Source organism: Vidua macroura, chromosome 14 (assembly GCF_024509145.1).
Source record: "Vidua macroura isolate BioBank_ID:100142 chromosome 14, ASM2450914v1, whole genome shotgun sequence".
Lineage (NCBI taxonomy): Eukaryota > Metazoa > Chordata > Aves > Passeriformes > Viduidae > Vidua > Vidua macroura.
The window spans coordinates 2421553-2449256 of record NC_071584.1 but is presented as its reverse complement, the minus strand read 5'-3'; the positions used below and the strand labels follow the sequence as shown (position 1 = coordinate 2449256).

Sequence of the window (27704 nt, the reverse complement as noted above, 5' to 3'; positions counted from 1 at the left end):
ACTTAGGCTTTAAGAAATACTTAAAACAGTTCTACAAGAAAGGACACAGAAGTTACTTAGAACTGTGTCAGGCAGGTTTAGCAGTCTGGTGATGAATTTCGGAAGCTGCCCTTCACCCTTTCAGCTGCAAGGAGGTATAGTGAGCATTAGCAAGTGCCAAAAATTATCACCAAAAGGCATTTCAGGGTTGACATCGGGCTCTGGCCATATCCTTGGGAACAAACAGCTCACAAACCCCACAGCCATATGTGACGTGAGGTGAGTCACTGCCAGGCTGCAGTGCCCTGGTTCCTGCTGGATCTTACCTTTCCTCACAAATAATCCCTGTGGGCTTTTTCTACAGCAAGATGCATCAATACAGTGGCTGAGCAGAGAATGGATCTGCTTCTTCTTTCTTTGGGGTGGTATTTCCAGGTCAGAGAGGAGCTGTGCTGGCATGCAGAAGCTGGTTCTGGTGCTGCTAGAGAAAGTCAGGGAAAATCAGTGCTGTCCAACAGAGCAATGAATTGCTCAGAGTGTCTGTGAGAGCAGACAATCTATTAGAAACTATACCAAATACAGCTGCTTGAAGAGTTTATTCACGTAGAACAAATTTCAGCTGAGCCAATTCACTCGTCCTGGTTATAAATAACGTGTTTCAGGCAGTCTCCTCGTGTGCATATCTGGAGCCCTGGGTAGGAAACCAAGGTCTTTTTCAGCTCTCTCCAGACTGCATTCCCCACAGACTTGTAAAATGTCTCATAATCAGCAGCATTGTACTTTGTAGAAGGCAGGAGGGATGAGGCATTTTTTCCAAGCTGTTAATTTCAAATTGTCTGGTATTACATCATAGGTATCTACACAGGGGTTTAATGGCAAATAATGCCTTGTCATGGCAATGAACTCCCTTTCTTTCTACAGGTTTCATCTGGGGAGAAATCAAGGAAATGTGGGATGGTGGATTCAATGAGTACGTACATGACTGGTGGAATCTGATGGATTTTGCAATGAACTCCCTCTATCTTGCAACTATCTCCCTTAAAATTGTTGCCTATGTCAAGGTACAGTAACCTGGGAGAGGGAATTTGTAATGTGCTGGTGAGAGCTGTAGTACACAGGGTACAAACTGTTCAAATCAAAATCACAAAGCAAAGAAAATAGCAGCTTTTCAAGCAGCCCAGTTTTAAAAATTCACCTGGAAAGCTGTTTTGTTTGGAGAATGAACATCCTGCTCATTCTGACTCTTTGATTAAATGTGAAATATATTGTTTGGGCACTGGGGAGAAATTTCTCCACTTTCTGTGCCTTTTGTAGCTACTCAGTTGCCAAAACACTTTGTTTTCTGTGCTGGCACTGGACCTTCTTCAACAATGCATAGTGAAAACACAGCTTTTAAATAAAATGGTAAAGGGAAAACAAGAACAGGGTTACCTGAAAACTTCTAGAGCCAAGCTTTATAATGTGTAGCCCTACAGATCTGGAGGCTAGTAATCAAAAGTTTGTGACAGGTCTACTGAGAAGAGCAAGACTCTTATTAGGAGGCTTCTCTCTGATAATCTGATATAAAGGGATCAATTTACTCTTCACTATGTAACCTATGGGCAGGGAAATGACAAAGAAGCAAGCGGGGGCTTTAACACCCTGTAGGTTCTTCCCTGTCATGTTCCATTTGTGGTGAGAGCCCACATCAGAGCTCATCCTCAAAAGCACCTTCCACATTTATAAACTTCTGATGCTCCAAATTAGCATATGCACAGGGTTTGAAGTCAAGGGATGGCCTGAAGCACTTTCCTTCTGTCTCCCTTTTTCAAAGCCAAGACACAAAAGTAAAATTCCTTATGCAACAGCTCTCTTTGGCTTCAGCTGGAGCTTCGTGCTTGGCCTACTTCTTCCCTTGGTATGAATCAGCAGCAGCTTCACTGCAGTCAGTGAAATTACTCAGGTAAATCAAGTAACTGGGATCTGCTCCCTGGCTCTTCCCAGTTTTGCAAGGTCTCCACTTCTGGCAGCCCTGCTCCCAATAACCAGGACAAGCACTTCCCCAGAGCAACCTTGTTTAGTCCTGCCCAGCAGGCAGAGGGGGAGAGAGGAGAAAATTGCAGCAAGCCATTGACTCCAAAATGCAAACAGCCCTGCTATGGGGCCTTTGTTAAATCCTGAAGGCTGCAGTCGTGGTGAGTCAGATTTTCAAAGGGAAAAGCTTTTAAGCTGGTTGCTGCTCCCTGAAGAGGCAGCTCTGTAACAGCATCAAAGCAGGAACAGATTATGTCTTTTATTCTCCCAACATTCAGAACCAGGGAGGAAATTACAGACTTGAAAGGTTGGTCTTTAAACCACAAGCAATAAAAAAAAAAAAAAAAATTAAAAAAAAAAAAAAAAAAAAAGGTGGAAATGGTAAAATGCACGGACAAAACTTAAAATGTTACCAATCTGGTTCTTCCTCACACCAATTACTATGAATTACTATGGGGCTGTGCATCCATGGGTTTGTGCAGTCACACACTGGGATTTAAACTCGCAGCCAAAGCACAGGTGCAGGGGAGGTGCAGCTCTGTTTGTGTTCCCTGTAAGAGCCACAGAAACGTGCAGGGCAACCACAAAACCCCGTGGGCCAGCACACAAAGGAGGGCTGGCAGGAACAGATCTGTTTGAGCCCAGATCAAACCCTCTTGGGTTAAACCTGGCCCATCTCAGCTCATGAGATGAGGGCCAGTGTCAGACAATTCGGAGAGGTGCAGAAAATCTTCTGAAACACGTGGCCACGGAAGTTCCCCCTGCCCTGTGTCGCCCAGGGGTTGCAGTGTGCTCCGCAGTGTGAGGGTTTATAACGTTGATAATGGCTTCAAAACATTTTGCAACATGATTTGTTATTTATAGAACAGCCCTGAGCTGGAAGAGGCTGGGATATATGCCAATATACCATATTCTAACACTTCTTAGAACTTCAAAGGATTACATGGACATTTAACTTTCTGCCAAATATCAGAAAAAATAAATTGCATACTGACACTAAATGCTTTCCATCCTTGTTTTTACGTGAAGACCTTTTTTTTTTTCCTTGATTTGACTGGTTCCAAGACCTGGCTCTAATATTGTCTGATACCAGTGGAATCTTCAGGCTAATTATAGGGTAGAAATACTTTCTTAATCAGTTTTCATTTGCTGCATTGAATTATCGTGTAATGAGGAAGGGTAAATGTGACAGCATGGTGTAATTTATTTGTACTTTTCTGTGTACATCTCTGCTGTGTTTCATCTTTTGAACAGTCCCCAAACCAAACTACTCCAGCCTTCCCAGATCACCAGCTTCATTAGATAACTCTGAAATCTGCTGTTTTCTGTTACCTGTGATGCCAGGCTGCTCTGAAGATTCTATTTGCCAAGCGAGGAGATACCATCAGTTCATAAAGGACTAAAATATGACCTTTATGACTTAAATATTGCTTCAAAAAGAGCTGTGGGACACAGAAGAGTGTCCCAGACCTCTTTTTAAAGCAATATTTAAAAAATATTAAATACCTTTAAAAATACGAATACCTTTAAAAAAGTTATTTCCCCCATACCTTTATGTGCAATCTGTGCTAAACCTTAGCAGAGAGCCCTGGGCTGCTGTGTCCAGCCAGCCTGCAGAAGAGAATTGGGAATAACTGTGCAAATCTGCTGTCCTGGCTTCCCAATCCCACCCACCCACCCCCACTGGGTGGATATCCACAAAAAGTTCACCTCTCTGCCTGTCTGTAGCCTTTTAAAGACCCATCTTCAAATCAAGTTAACAGGCTCAGGCCATGGTGTTCATGTAATAAAGAACAGTTTGGAAATGTCAGAAGCAATCCGAGGTCATGCTGAAATGCCTTTGTATCATGTCTCATCTCCTTCATACAGAGGGATAGTTTGAAATATCAACCTGCTTTTTGCTGAGCCCTTGAAAAAATCGGGAGCTTGTGTATTGGACCTTCAGATTTAAATAGAAAGTCTCTGCAATCTTGTCTGTCAATATGATATTGGTACCATTTCCTTTTCAAAGGTACCAGAATTATTTTAGGAGCCTTAAACACGCTGGTTATGGTTTTAGCTGTGTTATTCTGAGTGCAGTTCTGCCTTTTTATGCATGCTAAATGAGCGGAGACAAATGTTAAAAGGACAATTATTCCTTGATGTTAAATGTCTTTGACTCCATTCTCTGTGCCACTGTCGTTAAGCCAGAGCAGTTACATTTTACATTTCACAGAACCAGAGCAGTTACATTTTACAGAACCAGCTCTTTTGTGTTACCTGCTCGCATCTGGCCGCACTTTGCTCAGAAAATGCTTCTGCTTTTACAGCTACATTACAAACCCAGTTAATGTTGTAATTGATGCACTCAACTGTACCCAGTGTTTCAGCTGTAATTAAGACCTCTGCTTTAGCAACTCTCCTAAAATTGCCATGACAAATGAACTAATAAGAAAATTAATACGAAAAAAGCCTTTTGGTTCTGCACTGCCGGCTCTTGTTTTGAGATTACATGGGAAGGAAAGCATCCAATAGTTCACTGCTTTTCTTCTTCCCTTCCTTGTCCCTCCCTCCCTCCCTCCCATTGTTCCTGGAATGTGCAGAGTTTATAATGTGCAGTCATATTTAGGAGGAAGAAGAACAAAAGTAATTGGAAATTTACACCTGGAACCTGCTAAAATCTGAACCCTTTTAAATGTTGAAAGAGAAGGAGGTGTATGAACCCATGGACATAAGGAGCCCACAGACTGTGAACTCAAAAGTAAAACAAATTTTTAAAAATCCTAATTTTTCAGTTTAGGCTAAGAACAGCCAACATACCCAGGGCCTCTAAAGAAAACCTGGTCCCACATCTCTCACCATCAGGGGTCATAATGTAGCAGGCAGAATTCATAAAAAAGCATCATTAAACCTTTATCTCTGCCCTAATCAGGTCAGCTTCAGTCCTGAATCCCAACTGTGAGTCTGACAGCAGCTGAGGTGTAAGGGGTTGCAAGCCCTTTCAGTGCCACAGCACCTGGTTGGGATTTACCTGGGCAGGGTTGGATCAGTGGGAGTGACCTTTGCAGTTACCTCAGAGTCAATACAACACAACTCATTTTACACCCTTGTTCTTCCTTCCTTCCTCCCAGTACAACGGCTCCCGCCCGAGGGAGGAGTGGGAGATGTGGCACCCGACCCTGATTGCAGAAGCTCTCTTTGCAATATCCAACATCCTGAGTTCCCTGCGGCTCATCTCCCTGTTTACAGCCAACTCACACCTGGGACCCCTGCAGATTTCTCTGGGACGCATGCTGCTAGACATCCTCAAATTCCTTTTTATCTACTGCCTGGTGCTTCTGGCTTTTGCCAATGGACTGAACCAGCTTTATTTTTATTATGAGACCAGTGCCTCGGAGGAACCCAACAACTGCAAGGGGATCCGATGTGAGAAACAGAACAATGCCTTCTCCACGTAAGACATCCTCTCCTTTCTGCTTCTGAGGCTGCTTCCCCTGTCCCCTGGCTCCCCTGCCTTTGCTGCTGCCTGTCACTGCACTGACAGAGCCTTGATTTATTCATTTGCAAGTACCAGGTGAGGTGGTTGGCTCTGCAGGAAAGGTGGGAGTTAAGTGGGGCAGACATTGTGCTGAGCTCTGCTGTCACAAAGACTCACTTAGGTCTGGGAGACCTTTTAGTTCCGGACCAAGGAGTTTCCCTACATGATTCTGCAACTTAAATCTTATTATGACTGTGCACAATTTCAGTGTATCTGAGAAAGGAAGTGTCCATTTGCCACAGTCATTGTTTTGCCTAATTACTGAAGAAAGGAGGGGAACATGAATAAAATGAAGAAAATAAGGGATAAACCTGTTAAAAACAGGGATTAATAAATAATGTGGCACAGCAGCAACAACAATCTCACCTAGACCATTTTTATGGATACATGATGTTGCAGGCTTCTCTGATTTCCTTGCAGACTAAAATCCCAGCAGAATCTTTTTTTTTGCTGGGAATGCTGGTACTTTACTGAGATGCTGGCATGGAAATTGCTATGAGGACAGCTGGCAGAGCTGAAAGAGAGAGCACATGCTGAAAAACGACATGAATTGTCTTGCTGATGTATTTGTTTTAATTACTAATAGTAGAAATAATTATAATAATCAGCCCCCACCCGATTGTTCTTGCTGCTTGCACAGTACTTAACTCACAATGGCAGGAGAAATAAATAAAGCACGGTCTAGAAAAAGGCCCACACCCTGCAAACAAGCAAAACAAAACTGTTGTCCACCACTTTATGCTAAATTAAATAAAACTTGTCATGATGCCAAATAATTTCCCTCCCTCTGTCAGCTGAAGGTTTGGGGTTAAGAAAGGATTTGGGACGTATTTGCACTGTTAGCAAAAACAGATGATGGCTGAGGCCACATGACTTGGTTGGGAGAGGAGAGGTTCCAGCATTGTCCTGTGGGCTCTCTCCTAAAAGAAATAGGAATTTTCATGTGATAGAGCCCAGCCTTCAAGAGCAGCATGACCTGGTAGACCAGACATGTGCCATTCCCCACTGCAGAGCAGGAACACCACAGGCTTGATTAATTTTCTCATGAAACCTATCTCTGTCTGAGGGAAGTGAAAGGACCTGCACTGTGCTAATGAGAAACAGAATTAAAGATTTCAGACTTTTTTTCTGTTTCAGTTGCCTCACATGCCCCATGTGTTGTGCTGCCCTGGCAAAGGAATTAAATAACAAATTTATTCCTTGATCTGTGTCCATATTGATGCAGCAGCCAGAGGGAGGAAAGTTTGGCAAGGACAGTGTGTGTGTGTTAAGGGGTAAATTCTACCTCAGGAAGGGTCAAGCCTACAAAATCCAGTACCAAGCCCTGCCTTTCTCTGGAGCTGTGGTGAACAGATGTGTTCAGTTCTGCATTCTGGTTTGGTCCTGCCACCACTGCACACTGGCTTTTTTACAGATTTCATTGTGTCAGGTAAGTGGAGAAGCAACAGCAGGATTTGACTGCAGAAAAAGAACATTGGGCCAGCAGGGAAAAAAAAAAACAACAAAGCAAGAAAGCAAACAACCATCCTGAAGTTTGTAAGAAGGTGTAATGTCATGGGAGCAAAAAATTATATGAGAAGCACTTAGCAGAAAGTGTGTAGATCAGCTTAAATACAAACCACAATTTCTGCCACCCTAACATTCATTTAAACCCCCTGCCAAGGGAATGTAGCACAGAAAGGAAATTGAGGGGGCTCAGCCTTTGTGGCAGAGGTTTGTGTAAAACAAAATCACAGTGGGAGGAGATCCATTAGGAGTGAGGTCTCCTGGCAGGGGACAGAACACTCTGCAGGTACTTTTTGTTTGAGGCTCGCTTAAGAAATTTATTTAACGTGTTCTTAAAAGTTTAAATGGTCTTTATTAACACCCCCAGCACAAGCTGACATTTGGCTGGGGAGCAGATGCACAGCATGGGGCAGGGGCTGGGAAGGAGCAGCTGCAGATCCAAATATTGGATTGGGGGGGGAAGCAAAGGAGGCTGGAGCCTGTCCAGCCAGAGCTGGGGACCCTGACTTTGCTCATGGCTCATTCCTCATGAAGGAATAAATCTGCAAAGCTTTGAACCAGTGCACTTTGGTTCCCACCAGCATTCCTGGAGCTCTAATTCTGCAAGGAGAGCAAAGAGGACGCCCTTCATGTGTGTGCAGCTTGTGCCAAGTGTGACACCTATTTACTGGCATATTATTTCCTATTACCCTCAAAGGGTGGGCTTAACATTTTCTTGGCGAGGAAATTTTCTGCATTGCACACACAGATCATGGAGAAGTAATATTCCTTTGTGACAGCAACGAGGGGAAGTAATGAATAATTTAAGGTTTTCTGCTTTGGCCTTGCCATCCCTCAGAAAGCAGAGTGCCTGCTGCTTAGGCAGATGATTGGAAAATATGTTTATAGCTGTGATGCTGGCAACTGAAGGAGGGGGAGGAGAGTGAGGAAGAGGAGGTAGGGGTGGAGGAAGTCACATCTCCCTGCCTGCTGTGTCCTTCTCTCTGGAGGGTCACGCTGCCATTCCCCCGGGCACAGGTTCCTGTGGCAGAGGGGGCACTTGCTCTCTCTAAAGCCACCATGAAGAGGATGGAGCTTTAAGAATTCTTCTGTTTGATTAGGATTCAAAATACACTCAGCAGGACATGAGAGTCTCTCAATCACAATTTCCAAAACTCTATTTTTTATAGCTGCTGCTTCTCCAAAGTAGTGTGAGCCCCCCCTGAAACATGGACTGTGAAAAGAGGCTGTGGACCTGTCCTGTCATTAAACACTGAGGACACAGCACCTGAGCCTCACTGCTCTGCAGAGCTGCAGGAACCACTTGGTGTCTTTGTCAAGGGCACTACATGCCCACATGTGAATGTTTGCTTTAGTCTGGGCCCAGATTACACACCTGGGTAATATTGTGTATCCAGAGCAATGCACTGATCACTTCTAGAACTGATTTCAGTTCAATGATTAGAACCTCTGTCTCTCTTGTACCTACAGCCCAAGTAGTATTTCTACTGTTAATAGTAAAAGTATGATAAATATCTTAAAAGACAGCTAGCACTCCACCACTTCTAGTAAAGAAATGCTTGGCATTCTTTGGTTAATATTCTTTGGTTAACCTCGGTTATTTAATAAGCCTAACAACCAGCCTGAGCTTTGGGAGAAAGCTTTTTTGCTTTAAAGCGTCTTTATGATTTTGGCCAGTGAAAAACATAAGCTACATCCACAAAGTATAAACTAAATCCTCATATAAGGCATAGGGATACATGTGAACAAATGCCTGGAGAAGATGGGAGAACAGATTCCTGGTATGTCAAGTAAAGTATCTGAATTAGTCATGTTGATTTGTCTAGTAGTTGCATTTGAAAACATCTGCTGACCTCGGGCCAAAATGGAAACTCTTAAACAGGCATATAAATGTCATTTTTGGATGAAATAAATGCCATATTTTGGAAAGCCAAAACAAAGATGCCCAAATAGAGCAATTATTTAGATTGTTGATTACGCATCTGACGTGGCTGTGAAAGGTCACTCGTCTGTGGCTGAAGCAGAGAGAGACCTGGGATGATCTCATCAACTCAGTGGGGTCAGGTCTAGTTCATCTAGGGAAGGAAAAGTTCAAAAGAAGAGAAACTCTTGAGCTGAATTAATGTGATGACTCTCTTTCATCTGAGTCATTACTGAGCAGTGGTTCACTGTCAGAAAAAGAGGACACAGTCTCAAGCTACGTCAGGGAAGGCACAGGTTGGATATTAGGAAGAAATTTTTCACTGAAAGAATAATAAAGTACTGGAATTGTCTTCCCAGGGAGGTGGCAGAATCACCATCTCTGGATGTGTTTAAAAAAAGACTGGACGTGGCACTTGGTGCTACAGTCTAGTTGAGGTGTTAGGGCATGAGTTGGACTTGATCTCAGAGGTCTCTTCCAACCTCGTTATTCTGTGATTCTGTGATTCTGTGGTTGCAGGGTTTTGCCAGGGACTCTGCCCGTGGTGGGTGGGAGCTGCTGCTCCAACCACTCAGAGCCACCAGCACTTTGGGCAGGTGCACTGCAAACACAGCAGTGTTTTTGGGCAGGTGTATTCCAAACTGAGCAGTGTTTTTGGGCAGGTGCACTGCAAACACAGCAGTGTTTTTGGGCAGGTGCATTGCAAACAGAGCAGTGTTTTTAGGCAGGTGTATTCCAAACTGAGCAGTGTTTTTGGGCAGGTGTATTCCAAACTGAGCAGCACTTTGGGCAGGTGTATTCCAGACAGAGCACTACATATCAGAGCAAAAGGTGCAAGTGCTGTGATTTCTGCCATCTCCCACCTCGTGGTGCCTTGTTGTTGTGCACTGTTAACTGCTGCAGTCACGCTGTACTTGAGGATGGGTTCCCTGAGCATTTATCCTGCAGACATGTTAATGATGCAGGCACTGATTAAACAGGAGAGTTTATAGATAGCAGCAGCATCGCAGCATGGCAATTTTAATTAAATGGAATATATTGTGGCTGTTCTTTGCAAGTGTGCAGAGTAGGAAAGGGAGCCTTGGGTTCCTTGGGGAAGTTGTGCTCATTGCATATCACAAGGATGTGGACTGGGCTCTTGGACAGACAGCAAATGCTCTTGATGGGACAGCTCTCACATGCATTGGCTGGTGGGTCACTGTGGCTGAGCACAGGCTGTCCCCAGGGAGGGATAAAAGGCTGTGCTGAGTGGCTGCTCTTGATGTCTCCCAATATGTGTGTGTTCCCTACCTGAAGATCTTTTTCCACCCCCCAGCATCAGGTAGCCAGCTAAAAATCTGTCTCCCTTTGCAGACTTTTCGAGACTCTCCAGTCACTCTTCTGGTCTGTGTTTGGGCTGCTGAATCTCTACGTCACCAACGTGAAAGCCAGACACGAGTTCACGGAATTTGTTGGGGCCACGATGTTTGGGACCTACAACGTCATCTCCCTGGTCGTGCTGCTGAACATGCTCATAGCCATGATGAACAACTCCTACCAGCTCATTGCTGTGAGTTACCCCTTCTCTTTCTGCTGGTGTTCCTCCCCCTGTGCCTCATTCGTCTTGACTTGCAGCAAGTGGGTCCCTTCTGGGATGCTGAGACTGCTGCCCCCAGTTTCTGCCAGCAGGTAGTTGGGATTTCTGCTCACCAGCCTGAATCTTGCCTGTGGAGGAGGTTTTGCTCTGTTTGTAAAGCTTCTTAGCTGGAAAAGGCTCATGGGCTGTGATCTGCCCCTGTCTCCTCCTGTGGAGTAACCTTGCTGACCACCTTGGGTGTATAAAGGGAAACCTTCCCACTGCTTCCTGATGTTTGGTTATAACTTGGGGGGTGGATGTTGTGGTATATTTTTTTATCCTATTTCTGTTTTCCCATGTGAAACCGTGTGTGTCAGGAGCCCAGTCCTGCAATTTCTTTTTCCACGGTCTTCCCACTTGAAATTAGATCATGTCCATCTGTGATACCAGAGTCTCCTGGCTGTATAACCATCTGAGATTCCTGAGTAATCCCAGTGCAGGATAGATCTGAGCTGAGGCAGCTCGGGGCTGTAGAGCCCTTATCAAACTGAACTTTCATTTGAATGTTCAAAACTGTTTTCTCCACTGTAATCTCATTCTGTGTACCCAAAAGCCAATCTGTACCTTGATGATTAAATTTGTCAACAGACTGAAAGCTAAAGCAGCGTGGCTCTGCATTTTAAGGCTCTTTAGGTCAGGAACAGTATGGAAGGAAGCAAAATCTTGTGTGCACAGGACTTCAGATAAACCAGTGGGCACTTACTCTCCATTCTGACCACTAACAAGATAGGTTTGGAGACAGTGAGGTGATGAACTGCTGCATCATCTGGGAACAAAACAGGAGTGGGGGGAGCTGTTTGTGTCCCTGGCTGGTCACTCGGTACAGATAGAGTAGAGGCTTCCTCCTCTGCTTTGGGTGACTCTTGTTTTATTCGAGAAGATAAAACAGAGCAAAAACAGAACCAGAAGCAGTTCTCCTACTCTTTCCATTTCCAAATTCCTGGACAAGTCTCTGGGGAAATGTGTGGGTGAGCTCCTTTCCTGGCTAAAGCACAGAGAGGAGTATTGAGTTGTTTTCTTGAACAGGTTCCACAATTGTTGTTGATTATCTGCTGATTCAAGTGGCTCCTAAATTCACTTGGTCAAACTGAGCACAGACCCCTCAATTTGCTGATTCTTTTGGACATCTGATCTTTATCATGGTAAAAAGTATGAGAAAAACTGGACCAGTGACCTTCCAGATGAGCAGAAAAGCAGTTCATCACAAAGGCATTTATCAGTCTGTTTCAATGCTTCAAGTCCTTTCTCTTTGTTCACTGCTACTCCTCACATTCCAGGGAGACTGCAATGAGGGACAGAAAACAAAGATTCTCTCCTTGGCCATTTTTTCCAATTCCCTTTCCTTTATTGTCATCGAACAGGCTTGTCACTAAGACAAAGCCCAAGCCTAAGACTGGCACAAGAATAGCAGTATTTGCTATTCACTGGGCCACAAACCACTCATCATTCTTTCCCTGAATAATTCGAGTGATGCAATGACACATTACACACAATCCCACATGAATTAGAGGGACCCATCATAACAATTAACTGAAGAGAAGGGTCCAGAGAGGGCTGTTGTGTTAATGGTTTTGTGTCTGGAGCAGCTGGCAGCGGGGACTGGCCCCATCAGAAAGTCTGCCCTTCACAGACCCGGGGGTAGAGGATGAACTCTCCAGATACCCGAGGCAAAGCACAGACTTCAGCGAGCAGCATGAGCCCCTGCTCGGGAAGATGACACTGGGAATGCTACAGGAGACCTTGTTGTCACTTAAACTGTCTGGCTGTGGTTGATACCGAGAGCAGTGACATTTCCTGGGAAGGCAAGAGGCAGGCACTTCCCCTCTCTGCCCGCAGTGCGTGCAGCTTGGCTCTGCAAGCTGCATTTCTGCATGCTTCCTCGCAGGGACGCATTTCCTTCGTGTGCCTTCTCAGGGCAAACATCAATTAATCTCTCCCCAGAAGAAAACAAGTCGTTAATAAACACTGAGCTTTACAAATTTGGGGCATTAATTAACCTGCTGTAATCAGGTTCACCCCCTGCTGAATCACAGCAGGCTGGGTGCTAGACTGGGCATTTCTTCCTCCTGGTATTTATATTGCATTGGATACACATGGAATGACAGCATTCCAGGGGGAAAGGAGGGGAAAGGAGTCCTTGGGGCGAGGTGGAGGTCATCTTCTGCATCAGGAGGAAATCCTGTGCCACAAGCATCACTGCAGAGCAATAAAACACACGTGGGGGATGAGATGAGAGTGCATCTCTGCCTGCTGACTCCCCTGCAGTGGAGCGCTGAGGACATCTTCATTAATCCCGTTTGTTAATGAGCCCCAGGCACTGCTGCAATGCAAACAGGCTTTCTCCCCTCCTCTCCTGCAGGGACAAATACACTTAATGCATTTGTAGCAGTTATTCTTCAGGTCAGCTTTTCTCCTGTACTCGCACGTGAGTTTCTGCTGTGAGGTTTGAGAAAGGACAATCTGGGCTGCTCCTCCTTGGCTCTTCATTTTGTCTCCCCAGTCTGGGGATTAGGGCTTGGTGCTTAACTGGGCACTGCAGGCGCACAGCATGAAAGCACCGGTGTCTGCGGAAGGCAGAGCAAGGCAAGCAAAGAGTAAAACCTCTGCTTCAAGTGGTTCTTGACTCAGAGAAGGAAGAACTTTTGTGCCATGATATTGTTGTTTTTTTCCTCAGCTGTTTCAGACTTCAATAAATACACATTTCCAGGAGTGCCCTGAAGCAGTTTCAATATCGATTATTTTCAGACAGCCCATTTTTCTCCTTTGCCAAACCATAGTTTGGTTATGGCAGACACCATCTTTCACCATGAAAGCAAACAAAATCCAAATGCAATCCCCCAAATTTCCATACCTTCTGTGCTCTTTCAATATGGGAAGATCAGAATGTTTTATACAAGCAGCACAGGATGCAATGGCATGTTATGCATTGCCAGCTCCCTCAATACCTTCCAGACCTGACAGAAATACCATCAGGGGATGGGAAGAGGAATTTGTCACAATCACAAGGGGAAGGACAAGGGAATGATGTGAGAGTGGCCAGGTGGCTGCATCATTTGTAAGTGGCAGAAAGTAACTGAGTGGGTGATGAGGACACTGTGTGATGGGCTGTTTTTCATCAAGTCATACAATCCTCCTGCCAGATACTAATTTTTTTCAAAATAAGTGGGATAGTTGGTGTTCCTGAGGTGCAGGTACATTTTGGCCCTGGGGGTGCCCTCGGGTGCAGGTACAGGTTGCAGAGAATTAATGTGTATTTTCTGAAAGCCTGTTCCTTGTGGCCACACCCGGGATATTCTGGGGAGTCAGGCAAGAATTAGTCACTGGAACTGCACCAGGAGTTCTGACTCTGCAGCAGCAGGAGCAATATCAGTGGAAGAACAGCAACCAAGGGCTGTGCAGGATGGAAACCACGGGCTGTGAGCTGGCAGGCAGAGCTGCAGGTGAGTTAGGGTGATAAATGGTGCACAACAGCTCCGCTCCCACCGGCACATTAAAGAGAGATGTGAGCCCTCACAGCTTTCAGATGTTCTAGGAAAAAAGTACAAAGATGCTCAATACCTCAGGGATTACTTACACCAAAGGGAGCCTGAGAAAAATTCCCTCTAACTCCCATGTGTGAAGGTGTTGCAGCCTGGGGTGTGTAATGCAGTGTCCATGTGTGATGTTGGAGTAATGACTTCAGCAGTGAGTATAAAAGTTACAAAACCGTTCTGTATATTGTGTTTTGTATCCTCCTGTTGGTTGGGATGTCTCTTATTTCGAGCTAGCTCGTCAGGCTGGCTCCTAAATCTGGACTCAGATCTAAGCTCTTTTAAAGCATCAGGAAATGTTCATCTCACCAGACCCATTTCAGTACCATTAATTTGAATTTCTTAGAAATTAAGCAGTTGGTTTTAAACTCTGTAATACAGCAGGAAATGAAATTATGCTCTTGTTGTGTTGCCAGTACAAGCTGGGATCAATATTTCTTGAAGCTTTTTATGGTGCAGAGAAACAAGGAGGTTCTGGAAAGAGGATGAAATGGCTCTTCCTTGGTTTGCCAACTGAGTGAAATACCCCTCTTTGTCCCTCAGTTTTGAGGCCCTCGGAGCCTCCTGCTGACCAACACACACATCTGCTGGTCACTGCCCACATGCAGAAGCTGATTGAGGTGCAGGTGACACACTCACACCTTTGCTTTATTCTACAGCACAACTGTAATTACCCAGATCTCAATTACTGCGCTCCTCAAACTCATCTGTGGATCAGCGATAATTAATTGAAATGGGAAATTCTCCTGCACTTAGTCAGTGCCTTCAGTGACACTTGGACAGGCAGACAGGACAAGGGGGAATGGCCTTGAGCTAAAGGAGGGTGGATTTAGATCAGCCATAAGGAAGGAATCCTTCCCTGGGAGGATGGGCAGGCCCTGGCACAGGGTGCCCAGAGCAGCTCTGGCTGCCCCTGGATCCCTGGCAGTGCCCAAGGCCAGGCTGGATGGGGTTTAGAGCACCCTGGGAGAGTGGAAGGTGTCCCTATGGAAGAGGGTTGGAATAGAATGAGCTTTAAGGTCCCTCCCTACCCAAACCATTCCATGATTCCATGATTTCTGTTCCATTTCCCATGGAGTGCAACCCATGTGAAGAAATGCTGGACCCCCACTCCCTGTTCCCTCCTGAGGAGCTGTAGCCTACCTCTGGAGTGGTGGGATTGATTCCCAAGGCTGAGTGCTCTCTCTGGACCTTGGGACTGGATGTGGGGGGACTCTCAGCAGATTTTTATTGGAAAGTGAAGAGAAATCTGCAGCAGTGGTGTGTTGGGATGCTCCCATACAGCCTGTGTGTGAAATTAGCCCTGGAGTCTTGCTCCAGACTGCCAGGCAGCTTTAATTGCTTTTTGTTAGCAAGCTAAAGGATTCATTTGAAGGTGTAGAACTGTTTGTCTTTTTGCTGGCTTTGGCCTAATTCCATGTAACCCATGGACTTGAATCACATTGTTAATATTCATCTGGTGTTCGCAGAGCCTCTGAATAGAGGCACTCGATGTGCTCCAGCTTCACATGCTGCATCTTCTGTTCTTAGACCAGACAAAGCTCATTCTCCATCCTAGGATCCAATCCTGCCTCTCCTGTGAGTACTGTCAGCAGAATCAGGAGGTTCAGCCTTTCTTGTTGCTTTTGATCTTTGAAACCACAGGAGTTTATGTGTCCCTGGGAACCACCATGGCCAAACCACTTTGGGGCTTATTCAGGGCAGAAAAGTTACACTTAAGTAAAAAAAAAAGAGAAGAGCTTGTAATCTGTAGATGAGCCCTGGCCGATTTAAAATATTCCAGGGAGTTTGCTGGCGTTTATTTTTGGAATTTTCAGGGCTGGGCTCTGTCGTTTTTTGGTGTGGTTAACACCCCAGTGCCCTGCCTGACAGGTCAATAACTCTCTGCCCATTACGTGTGAGCAGCACAGCAAGTTTGCTCTTGCTACATGATAGAAGTTGAAGTATCCAGATGGAACCACATAGGTTGCAGCCCCTGCATTATCCCATCTTTTATTTAGGCCTGACAAGCTCAATTAGCATTATCTTGTGCTTCTGCATCGAGGGGACTCTTGTTAGAAAGGCAGGAGAAAAGAGGAAAAGTGAAAGATAAAGGAAGAATATTACTGAGGAAAAAGCAGTGAAATACTAAAAGGGATTTATCTGGGAAGAGCTTTCCCTTGGTACTGAACAATGGAAACAGCTATATTACTAAAAATTCTCTGAAATATGATATTTTAGATGCCAGTGCTTCACAGATTTCCTTCTGCAACACGCTGCAATCTTGCAAATAAATTGATGCTGATCATATAGGTGAAAGAGGACACACACAACCACTCCTAATTAAGTGGGGATATGATTAATAACCTGTTTCTGTTTGCTGGTCCTGTTCCCTGTAGCTACTCAGCTACAACCCCTGGTTTTTGGTGGAGGAAACAGAGCCTTCTCTCTTGAGTCAGTGCTGTCTGCACAGCTCAAGGTTCACTTACAGACTTGAGCAATCTCATACATTTATAATCTGTCCCTTCCCTTCGGCTCAAGGATGTATTTAAATGGTGAGGACATAGGATTTTTTAATTTTTGAGCAATTACTCCATTTTTGGCAGCTAAACTCAGGCACTGCATTTAAGTGGCTGTGCAAGCAGGCTGCCTTCCAGAGGTGTTGGGCACCTGCTGCTCCCTCTGGTGCTGTGGCCTTTACAGGCTCAGTAAAACACATAATCCAGCCCCACTCCTCTGCTGAGGAAAGGCAGTTTATGGGCAGTCATAAAAGAGCAGAACACTGAAGCATTTGGTGCCTGAATACTTGCACAGAGTTGTGTTCCTGCGAGGAGCAGGGAGCGGGACACGAGGAGCAGCAGCCTTGCCTTTGGCTCTGAGGAGATAAGGGAATTCTGAGGAGATCTGGGGAGGTGAAGCCTGGCACCTCCAGAGCCCCCTGCAAGCCCCACAGTCTGTTCCAGCCCAGTTTCACGGTGTTCTGCTCCAGTCCTCAGCAGGACACCGTGACTCACAGGCTGGTTTTTGGGCTCTGCCCGTGCTTTGTCCTTCCCCTTTGAAGTACACCTGCAGCACCTCAGCTGGAGAAGGCAAGGTCAGACCAAGTGCTTTGCACACGGAGTGCAAAGTGGTGAATTCTGCAGTGCTCCTTCCTTCCAGGGCAAGTTTGTGCCAGAGAATCATCCTGGCTGTGTCCAGCAGCGAATCCAAGGGTCCCATCCACCTGCAGTAGGTGGCCTGGACTGACAGATTGAGCACCCTAAAGCCAGAAGAGAGAACTGAGTTTGATTCCTAAGCTTTAGGAATGGTTGCTCAGAGAGGAACAGGCATTTTCTTAAGCCCAGCAGTATCTCCAAGTGTAATGCAGATATGATACCTTTAGCAATGAGGACTTTTTGGACTCTTAGAATGGCTTGGGTTGGAAAGGACCTTTGAAGATCAAATCCCAGCCTGACTGGCTATGCAGAAAAAAAAATCAAAGACAATGTTCTGGAAATAGGGCAAGTAAAAATGAGGCTAAGTTTGTTTATTTTTTTGCCTTAGCACTAACAGAGTCATCAGCACTCAAACACTTTGGGTTATCCATACCTGCTCAGCCCTCCAGTTCTCCAGGACATGTGAGAGTTACTTGGTTTTGACCTGGCTGCAGGTAGTTAACATTACCAGCACAGATGCCCCTTATCTCTCTGACCTTCAGCATGAAAAGAGGTTCTTATCAGGCAGTGATGGAGGAGAGAGAATGGATGGCAGGAAGAACAAAGCCTTGGTGATATCTTCCTGCTGAGGCTTTCAGAGAGCTGTTTCTCTGCATGACCTTCCCACTGCTCCGATTTATTTGCCTATTATAATAAAACCTGAACTTAACTGGAATATGACTGCAGAAACAAAAAGGTGCCAGTTCCCATAATTTTACTGCAATAAAACCAGCACAATCCCCAGTTCTCTGTGTTTTCTCCAATATAATATTCCCTGGCCTTCTCATTAGCTATCGTTGCTTCCATCCAAGATGCTGCTGGGAGATGAAAAGTATTTGATATATATCTATATATGTATATATAACCTAAATACATTGTGGAATGCAGCGCATTGCAAGCCATAATAAAAATTTTTAATTATGAATATCTTCTGCACATGGAAGTTATAAATAGCAGAGATGCTAGAGCATGCATTTTGCAAGTACAAACAAACTGATTCCGTGGGGCTGGGAGAAGCAGCCAAGGTTCTGGGCAGGGATGGCCAGTGCCACAGCTCCTGTGACAGGTCTGCTGGGCTGTGACCCAGGAGGGAATGTCCCTGCTCTCTGCCCAACCTGGCGTGTTCAGAAGCCACTTGTGGTTTTCTTTTCCATTGCAACCAACCCAATTTCTGTAATTCCTGAGCCTCTTTGGCTGTGCTCCAAAGATGGAGTCCTTTATCCAACTTGTAACAAAATGCAGGTCCTGTGCTGTGTCTTGTTGACATTGCACTGGCCAATCCCAAGTGGGGGGCCTTGGACACTGCAAAATTAAGGAAAATTTTCCTAACTTCCTCCATTACAGTGTTTTTTCATGGGCTCTGCCACGTGAGATCTTTCCCAGCTTTCAGGTTCTCAAGGCTCACAGTCCCAATGATGGCTTATCTGCTATATAAAACTTTGGATCTGAGTTTATTTCTCCCTTGTGCTCTGTTTGCTTTCCTCACCTAAGTGCCTTGCTGCCTTTTGCCAGACAAGGGTAGCTCTTGCCTGAAGTCAGTTACCTGCATCCTAGTCCAAGAATTCACTTTCCTTGTTTCCCAGGGCTAGTATTTATTTCTGAGTATTTCCTCACGACCTGCCCATGCTCCTTTTCTGTGCTGGAGCCAAAATCCCCCTGTGTCCCCCTTGGAGCTGCATCCTGGGCAGCTGCTCTCCCTTTGTACCCACCTGCCCTGCCTGCTGCTGCAGGGGGTGCTCCAGGGGTGTTTTCCCTGATTTTCCTCTGCCAAGGGCTGCCTGTGCCAGGGCACTGCCACAGCTCCTCCTCAGAGCCACTGCAGCTGCTGCCCAGGACTTGCCTTGTGCTCCTCAGTACTTTCATCTCTTCTCTGGCTGTCTCATCCCCTAACTGTTCTAATTGCTTTTCCTAATGCTAGATTGTCCTCCTTCAGTAATTTTTCTTGTATTATTTTTGAGATTGATCCTATTAAGTTCTTACCCCTCAGTATGTCATCCCCAGCTTTGAAAGCAAAGTCATTTGTTGCCAGCTGCAGCTGAATTACCTATGCATTAATTGACTTTGTAGCTTCCTGATTTTCTCACAGACATTTTCTTTCTATGACATCCTTTCTTTTGAAAAATGTTAAGCACCATTTACGTCAAATAGCCTGCTTGGAATTTTGCTGCTTGCTTCTCTGAGCTTGTCACCAAACCCCCGAGCTCTGCTGATGTTATTTCCAGTTTGCCTGACACATATTACAAAATTAACAGCTTTGAAACAGCACAAGAGTTGCCTGTGTGGAGATCTGTAAAGATTAAATTTCTCCTGACCCTCTTTCTGCAGTGCTTTCTGTTCAGGACACACAAGGGCATCTTTCTTGTGCTAGCCTGCTTGAAAGCCAGCCCTGATATATTTTCTGTGCAGTTTCCTGCTCTGAGTTTAGCACAGAGCAATAATGAGGCACGTGGAGAGAGAAATATATTGAATAGAGTCTAATGACTTCTCTTAGGCTTTGCAGCACTGCTAATTTCACAGCAAAAAAGGCACCTTTGAAGTTCCTGTGCCTCTCGGGCAACCAGCCTCCCTTGCTCAGTAGCCTGCAAGGTAAATGTTACATCTCCTCCTTCCTTCCTAGAGGAAAGTACAGCTTGGGCACATCCTAATCCTGTGGGGCTGCTGGTGGCTCTTCCTGGGGTGGGACAGCAGCAGAGAGCTGCTCCTGCTGCAGAAATCACTCCAGCTCCTGCCAGCACTCCTGGCACAACTAGAAAGCTTCCCATCCCTCCTTCAGAGGCACTCAGCCCCAGCCAGGCAGCCTGGTCCCCAGGGCATTGTCAGAGCCATCTATATCTGCATCTGACAGGCAGCAGCCTGATTTCCAGCTTAGCCCACTGCCTGCTGTGTAATAAAACACAAGAAAGGCACACGCAGCCCTTTTCGTGCCAGCCAGAGTGATGCTGGAGATCTTTATAGGTTGTTCCTTCCAGGTGGGTGTGGGGAGGATTTGCATCCCAGGAACTCCCAGAGGAAGGAGCAGGAGCCCTTGGGCACCTCTGAGTGGCACAGAGGAGCTGAAGCAACTAATCATCCTGGGATTGTTTGACAGGGGAAAAGTTTGAGGATCTCAGCATGCCTGGCTGCTGAGCATCACCATCCCCCTAGCATTAGATTTCATAGAATCATGGAATGATTTGGGTTGGAAGGGACCTTCAAGACCATCTCATTCTGCCCTCTGCCATGGGCAGGGACACCTTCCACTGTCCCAGGCTGCTCCAAGCCCAGTCCAGCCTGGCCTTGGGCACTTGCAGGGATCCAGGGGCAGCCACAGCTGCTCTGGGCACCCTGTGCCAGGGCCTGCCCACCCTTACAATAAAGGAATTTATCCTAATATCTAACCCTGCCCCTGGGAGCTGAGGGTTTGAACCACAGCTCTGCACCAGCCTGATCCAGAGCAAACCATCCTGCAAAATCCACAGGATGGCCAGAATCCATCTCAGCCCTGAGCCAACCAAAACTTGGGGCTATCCCAGGGCTTCCAGGGCTGTTAAGAACTTAAGAGCCAGAAGGTGGAAGTGGAATAACTCATGGAGGGGTTAAGGAACCTGGAGCCTGTGGCAGAGGTATCCACCTCGTGCAGAAAGCTGACAGCATCTTCCCAGACAGCTGGGTCTGAGCTGCCTGGGTCAGGACTCACTGCTGTCATTGGCAAAGTATGATCCAACCTGTATGGCCCAACGAGGAGAGGGTGATGGAAATCTTTATAGAAAACATCTCAGAATCTGTAAACAACACATTTTCTACACAGAGATAAGGACGGAGATTAATGTCTGAATTACCCTGGATAATTAGTGTAGCAGGTAATCATTTAAAATCTGGCACATCTGTGAATACATCACTTTGACTGAATTAGAAAATATTTGCAACTGCTACAGTGAAATGGCTTCAGCCATCCCACAGGGAAATCTTTGTGGGAGATTAATTCTCACTTCAAATGGCAGAGATTTGCAAGAGGATTATGTGGCCAGGATGACACATTCACATTGTGATAGGAAGTGAGACAGGCTTTTTTCCCTCACAGCAGAGCCGAGTGCTGGTTTCTTTGAGTTCATGCATTCTTTGAGCTTGAGGGCTCGGCCCTCTTAAGTGTGGAGTGTTTGATAGCTGAAAAGCTGAGCAGTGCTTGAAAGAAAATGGTGACAAGAACAAGGGCAAGAGAGACAGAAGCTCTCAAAGAGAGGACAGTGAAATCCCAACTTAGATTAAAATTCCTAAAGCAACAAGGTCACGCTGGCAAAGCTAGTGAATGTGGGGTTTTAGCTTATTATAAATGTTACCAAAGAGTTGTCATCTAAGAACACTGCCTGAGACAGCACAGGTCTGGGAGGATCCTGTACTCACTGCTCAGACTCAGGCAGCTCCCAAAAATGTGTCTCTTGCCCAGGGGCCAGCAGTCACTGGGGAAACACCCCAAACCCGGAGCACACCTGGCAGGGTCACATTCCCAGCCAGTGCAAGGACTGAGGTCCTGGCTGTAAGTCCCAGGTGCTCCAACTTTGAACTGGGTACAGAACAGATACTGAAGTGGCTTTTTGGTGCTCAGCACAGGGAGGACAGTTTGGGGAGCTGTAGCTTTGTGTGAGGATTTTATTGCTTACAGCACTAAGGAGAGCTCTAACCAAGAAAATGGTGGTTTTCCTGGCACACAAAGACATTGTCAGTAAAATTGAAGTGTCTCTTTGCTGTATATTTCCAACACAAAACTGCTGCCAGGAGCTCTCATCTGATTTGCTCAGGTTCACAAAACATCAAGGTGAATAATTGAGACAGGCTGCGTTTGCAAACTCTGGGGAATTTGCAGCAGCAGAACAGAGAAGGGGAGAAAAGACACTTTGAGACCCTCTGTACGAGGGTCTGGTCTGTCTTTTCAGAGAGGTTATAGTGCACTTGTTCACTGAGACAGCACAAGAAGAAGTACTGGTGGGGTGAAGCCAGCATCTCCCAGCCTCACCCACAGACACACTCAGACCAGCAGGGATTTGTGCAGACCAGCCTCAAAACTTCCTAAGGGAAAAGCCTTGCTGAGCTTCACAGCTCTCAGCCCTAGGAAAGCACGTGGAGTCACAGAATCCAGAATGGTTTGGGTTGAGATCACCTTTCCCAACCCTCTGCCATGGGCAGGGTCACCTTCCATGAGACCAGGCTGCTCCAAGCCCTGCCCGGGCTGGCCTGGGACACTTCCAGGGATGAAGTGTCCCATCCAGCTATTTTAAAAATGAAAGAATAAAAAGTAAAAAACCCTCCACTCTGTGCAGAAAAGCTTTTTAAGGCTTTTCCTTCCTTTCCCAGAAACAAATTTGCAATGCCCAAGGCAGTGATTTCCCTTACCTTCCTCTTCAAACAGCATCCAACATCCACGGGCAAACTGCATCTGCCCAGGACGGGCCCTTTCATGATGTCCTGAAGGAAACTGCTGCCAAGTCCCCACTCCTGATCCCACACTGACACCGGGCTTTGATGGGCTCTTGCAGAGGGGAGGGGTGGATTTATCACCGAATATCACAGAATGTGCCGGGGTGGAAGGCAGCACATTCACACCTACTCCTGTGTTGACAGAGAACTTAAAAGATAGGTCTCTCTCCAAAATAAGTCTTTGCACTGTCCTTCGGTTCCTGCCTTGCCCGGAGCTCCCCAGCTGCCCCAGGCAGTGCTGCCAGGTTTGTGGTTCCTGCCCAGCCCCAGCAGGGCTGTGTAATTCAACCCTGGGCTCGTGCAGCTCTTCCCCTACAGAATGCTGTAGATGCTCAGAGCAGCAGCGAGCAGCTGCCACTGGGCTTCTCCTGGTAAAGAGCAGGGGAGGTTTAGCTTGGATAGCAGGAAAAATTCCTTTTCCTAAAGAATTGTCCAGCACTGGCACAGGCTACACAGGGCATGGTGCGGTCCCCATCCCTGGAGGGATTTAAAAGGGGTGTGGATGTGGCACTTGGGGCCAGGGGTTAGTGGTAGCCTTGGGGAATGGTTGGAGGTGATGATCTTAGAGGGCTTTTCCATGATAAATGATTCTGTATCCAAGTGAAGCACAGAAAGTGCAGCTCAGGCCCCTTCTCTCCCCCTCCCTGCTCCCTCTGGGCTCACCTGGCCTGCAGTGCCCATCGCTCCTCTTGTTTCAGCTCAAGCTGCCCAGGCCTGGAAAGGCTCAGGTGGAAAGATGGGCATGAGGAAGCTTTCAGGTGTGGGCAGGGAGCAGCCAGCCCTGCTTCTGGAAGGGGCTGAGGCAGCTCTGCCTGGAACTGAGAGCAGGTGACACGCAGGAGTTGTCCTGTGGTCTGGCAGGCAGAGACAAATGAACTAAAAATGAGCAGGAGTTGTTAATTTATTTTCTTTTTTTTTTTTTTCTTTTTTCTTTTTTTTTTTTTTTGAATGGTGGCAGTTATTCAAACTGCTTTTTTTTACTACCCAGGACTTCATTTCCAGCAGCATCAAGTCGTGATACTTCACAGCAATGCTGCACTTCACCTGTTTAGGGGGTGTGATGGTGCTTGAGGAAAAAGGGGCATGACAGGCTGCACCTCTGAGCTTCCCTATGGCTTGCAAAGAGCCCCTGTGGTAAACTGGCAGGGGACAATGATGTTCTGGGCTGGTTCAGACCATCTGCAGAGATTAATGTGCTCCTGGGCCACTGAGATAGTTGTTCTAAATCCAGGGCTGCACATAATTTGAATACATTACCAAAATGGAGTTCAGCTGCACCTCACTGTCAAAATGTGAGCATATTTTACCTGTGTCAGGGCGCTGGAGCATGGCCAGAGAGCCAGTGTAGTAATTTTTTGGGCATGATGTTCAGCAATATTTTATTAAACTCCCTGTCCTACACTTCAGTGCTGCCTGCCAGAGCTGCAGCCCAGCACCCCTCGCTCAATAAGCTGCTTGTTCCAGCCTCGCCAAAATCTCCTCAGAAAATTAAAGTCCTGCATTGTCCTTTTCTCCCACCTTGTGCTGTTGTTAGCCTGAATCACCGTGGCTTTGGTTTAATCTCGTGTCAGACACCGTCCACGCAAATGCTGAGCGGCTGAAATGTCACAACCGTCAGCTTAGCACTGCTCTGCAGTGGTAACAACACCCAGCTACACCATCTCAGCTCAGTCTACTGGAGTCAGCTGTGTTCAGCACAAATTATTGCCCCCTCTTTTCTGCCTAATGCCAGAATTTCTGCAGAACATACAAAACAGTGGCATTTTTTTTCAACTTTAAAACTAGCACAAAGCAGCACGAGATCTGTTTTGGGTCTCTGCAGCACCTCTGGCTGTAGGGAGCTGCCTCTGCCCTGGTGTTGGAGGGAATATGTACTGTGTTACTGGGTTGGCTCCACCATTATTAAAAATTGACTAAATTTTGCTCCCCAAACCCTTCAGGTATTCTGAAGTCTGTAAGGTCAGTCTCTTCCATAACTCAGCATTCCTTTCCTGGGGTCTGTATGGACCCTGTGTCTACCGGTGCAGCTGTAAAATGATGGTGTTAACTTCCCACCTCCACTTTTTTGGGATGAAAAACACTAGGGCCCAGCACGCCATCATGGTGATAATATAAATGCAAAAAACTCACCAACCTCAGAGTAAAATGTCTCCTGGCTTCTGTAGGAATAATGCAGAGGCAAGATGTAAAATACGGCGCACATAAAATGTGTCATTTCCTTATAAGAGCAGAATTAATGGAGGCTATAAAAAACAAATCAAAAACCACTGTGGAAGACCTTTTTCCCAGGGAAGAATATGAGAATTCATTGGATTCAGACATGAGGAACAGTGGTTTGTGATAATAAAAGTGCTAGCAAAGAGCAAAATAAGAAATGTGTTTTCTTGCTTCTTGCATTGGTGAACTAATAAGCACAACCTCTTAAGGAAAAGCTGGCTTCTAGCACACGGAATTCTCCTTGCTGGGTATTGCTCTCCTCTGGTTTCTCAGTGGTTGGTATTTTTTCACTCCAGTTACATTTCACACCAATTTTTTTACGCCCACCCCCAGCGAGGGAGATGTAAGGCGAGACACTGCTCTGCCTGCAGCTGGAGAAATCCCTCACACCTCCCCTCCTCAGCCTGGCTCCAGAACACCTGCCTGCAGCTGCTGATGGTCTCCGCCCTTCTCTCACAGGACCACGCGGACATCGAGTGGAAGTTTGCGCGGACGAAGCTCTGGATGAGTTACTTCGACGAAGGCGCCACTCTGCCCCCTCCTTTTAACATTGTCCCCAGTCCCAAGTCGGTCTGGTACCTTTGCAAGTGGATCCACAACCAGCTGTGCCCAGGAGATGACTCTGACAACGAACAGAAGAGGCACGAAAACCTCAAAACATTCACAGTAAGGAGCTCACGGGTTTGTGCTTGGTTTCTGGAGGGTGTTGGGGATATTCAGGGTCATGAGGGATCAGCAGAGGGTTGCTGGATCATAACTTGTTGTCTGGGTTTGAAAAGACAGGTGTCTGCTAAGGAAGGCAGGAGCCTCCTGTGAAATGGAAAATGTAAAACCCCTCTCTCCAAATTATTATAATTTTGAAATTAAAGGGGGCTCTCAGGCAAAGATATGGGAATAGGAATAACAGTTCTTTACTAGGAAAATTAAAAATACAAAGGCAATAGTGCAAACACACAAACAAACAAAAACCACTGCCAGAGTCAGAGCAGGCCCTGGCAGCCTGTGGGTCAGGGTGGTGGCAGCAGTCCCATTCCATGGGGGCTCAGCCCTCCTGCAGTGCCAGCTGTGCTTCTGCTGGAGCAGGATCCTGGACAAGGCTGGAGTTTTCCTCTGAAGCTCCAGGGCTGGTGTGGATGGGCCTGGGCTCCCTCTGGGAATGCAGTGGGGCAGAAAGCTGCTCCTCTGGGAATGCAGTGGGGCAGAAAGCTGCTCCTCTGGGAATGCAGTGGGCAAAGGCTGCTGTGGTGTTCCCCAGGTCAGATTGTATCCAGGTAGGAATGCTTGGCTCCTCCCCTGGGCAGAGCCTCTCCCCATGGGATGATGGAATTTTCTCAGCCATGCAGGGACACTCACTGGCCATGAACAGGAGATAATTAATAATTAATGGCCCATGAACAGAAGAGATCTCCTGGAGGGAGGATTGGCTGTGGGAGAGATAAAGAAAACTGCCCAAGGAACAGCAGAGAACTGCCCCAGCTCTGACAGATGGTGATAGAATACACACCCCCAGCTAGACCTGAGACACTTGCTCAGAGCCATCAGGAGCTCTAAGGACAGGACCAGACAGGTGACACCCCTGTGCCTTTCTCTTTCCAGGAACGTCACGCTGACAACCTGATTCAGAATCAACATTACCAGGTAAACTTTTGGGCACATAAAGTTTTCTGTTTCTTTCCCCTCCTCATTTTTCAATACTTCCATTCTTGCTTGCTTCCAGAATATATTTTGATAAGTGTAGGTCCTCTAAGAGGATTTAGCTTATCATGGATTAAAGCATTTCCTCGTTGGAGGTGGATGGTTCCGTAAATCTGTCCTTGCCTTTCAGCCCCTCTGGAATAGTGGAAAACTTGCAGGTATCAGTGTGGCTGCTGAAGTCAAGGTCACATCCCCATTGCCATCAGGCTGTCAGGACATCCTGATAAAAACTATTTCTGCAGCATTTTTAAACTCCTGAATTGTTCCTCTCTTGCTCTTTTTTGTAAAGCATCCCTAACTCAAACTATGGTTTGGGATAGTCTTTTGTTTGGGACAGCTCAGGAAGGAGGAATGATTCCTTTATTGAATCTTGCTGGTTTGTTTATTCTCAGCCTGCCTGTGATCAAGTACTCATTAAACTCAACCTACAAAAGGATGAAACTTCATTAAAAACACCAGCTTCAGCCCTTGAATTCAGTGGGATGTATTATGCCAGCACGCTGGAAGAAAAAAAATTCTCCAAAATGTTAGGTGGTACATTAGGCTCCACTGCCAAAAGCCATTAGTAATTTGTCTTACTTAAGACATCTCCTGTTTTCTGAAGAGCACTTTTATCAGAAGTTGGTGGTTAACATAATTACTCACCTTTGACAACTGCCATATGGTGCTTTCTGACTTCACAGCAAAGCTTATGGCTGCCACATTGGGACCTCTTAAAAACCTCCCAGCAAAGCCTTGCTGCAGACACCATCTACAGTTTGGTGTTGCTCAGACTGTTGTTTGTGAAGGGGGGGAGATGCAGGGCAGGTTTGGAGTAGTCTCTTCCCTGCACACAACAGGCACAAACAGCCTGGGTGTGCTTTGGCTGGCACAGATAAATGTGCAAGCTCAAAGCACCAGTTTGTTTCTGTGAAGCCATCAGGGAGGGACACCAGCAGAGCAAAATGGAGCTCATCCAACCAAAAACATGGAGTGTAGCAGACAGGTGACACAGAGGAGTGAGAGTCCCTGGAGGAGTCACTGAAAGTGTGATTTGGGCCTTCCAGTGCTGGCCACAGATGGTGCAGATGTCCTTAAAGGAGTTTCT

General features: G+C 46.3%; 1 protein-coding gene across 1 annotated transcript in view; it reads left to right on the top strand.

Moving 5' to 3' along the window:
- The window catches only part of TRPC5 (transient receptor potential cation channel subfamily C member 5), a 63855-nt gene that overhangs the window by 34093 nt on the left and 2058 nt on the right, over positions 1-27704 (top strand). The window contains exons 4-8 of the mRNA XM_053990190.1: positions 901-1040; positions 5103-5425; positions 10290-10485; positions 25382-25588; positions 26519-26560. Of these exons, the coding sequence (XP_053846165.1) occupies positions 901-1040; positions 5103-5425; positions 10290-10485; positions 25382-25588; positions 26519-26560 (908 nt within the window). The remainder of the gene's footprint in view (positions 1-900; positions 1041-5102; positions 5426-10289; positions 10486-25381; positions 25589-26518; positions 26561-27704) is intronic.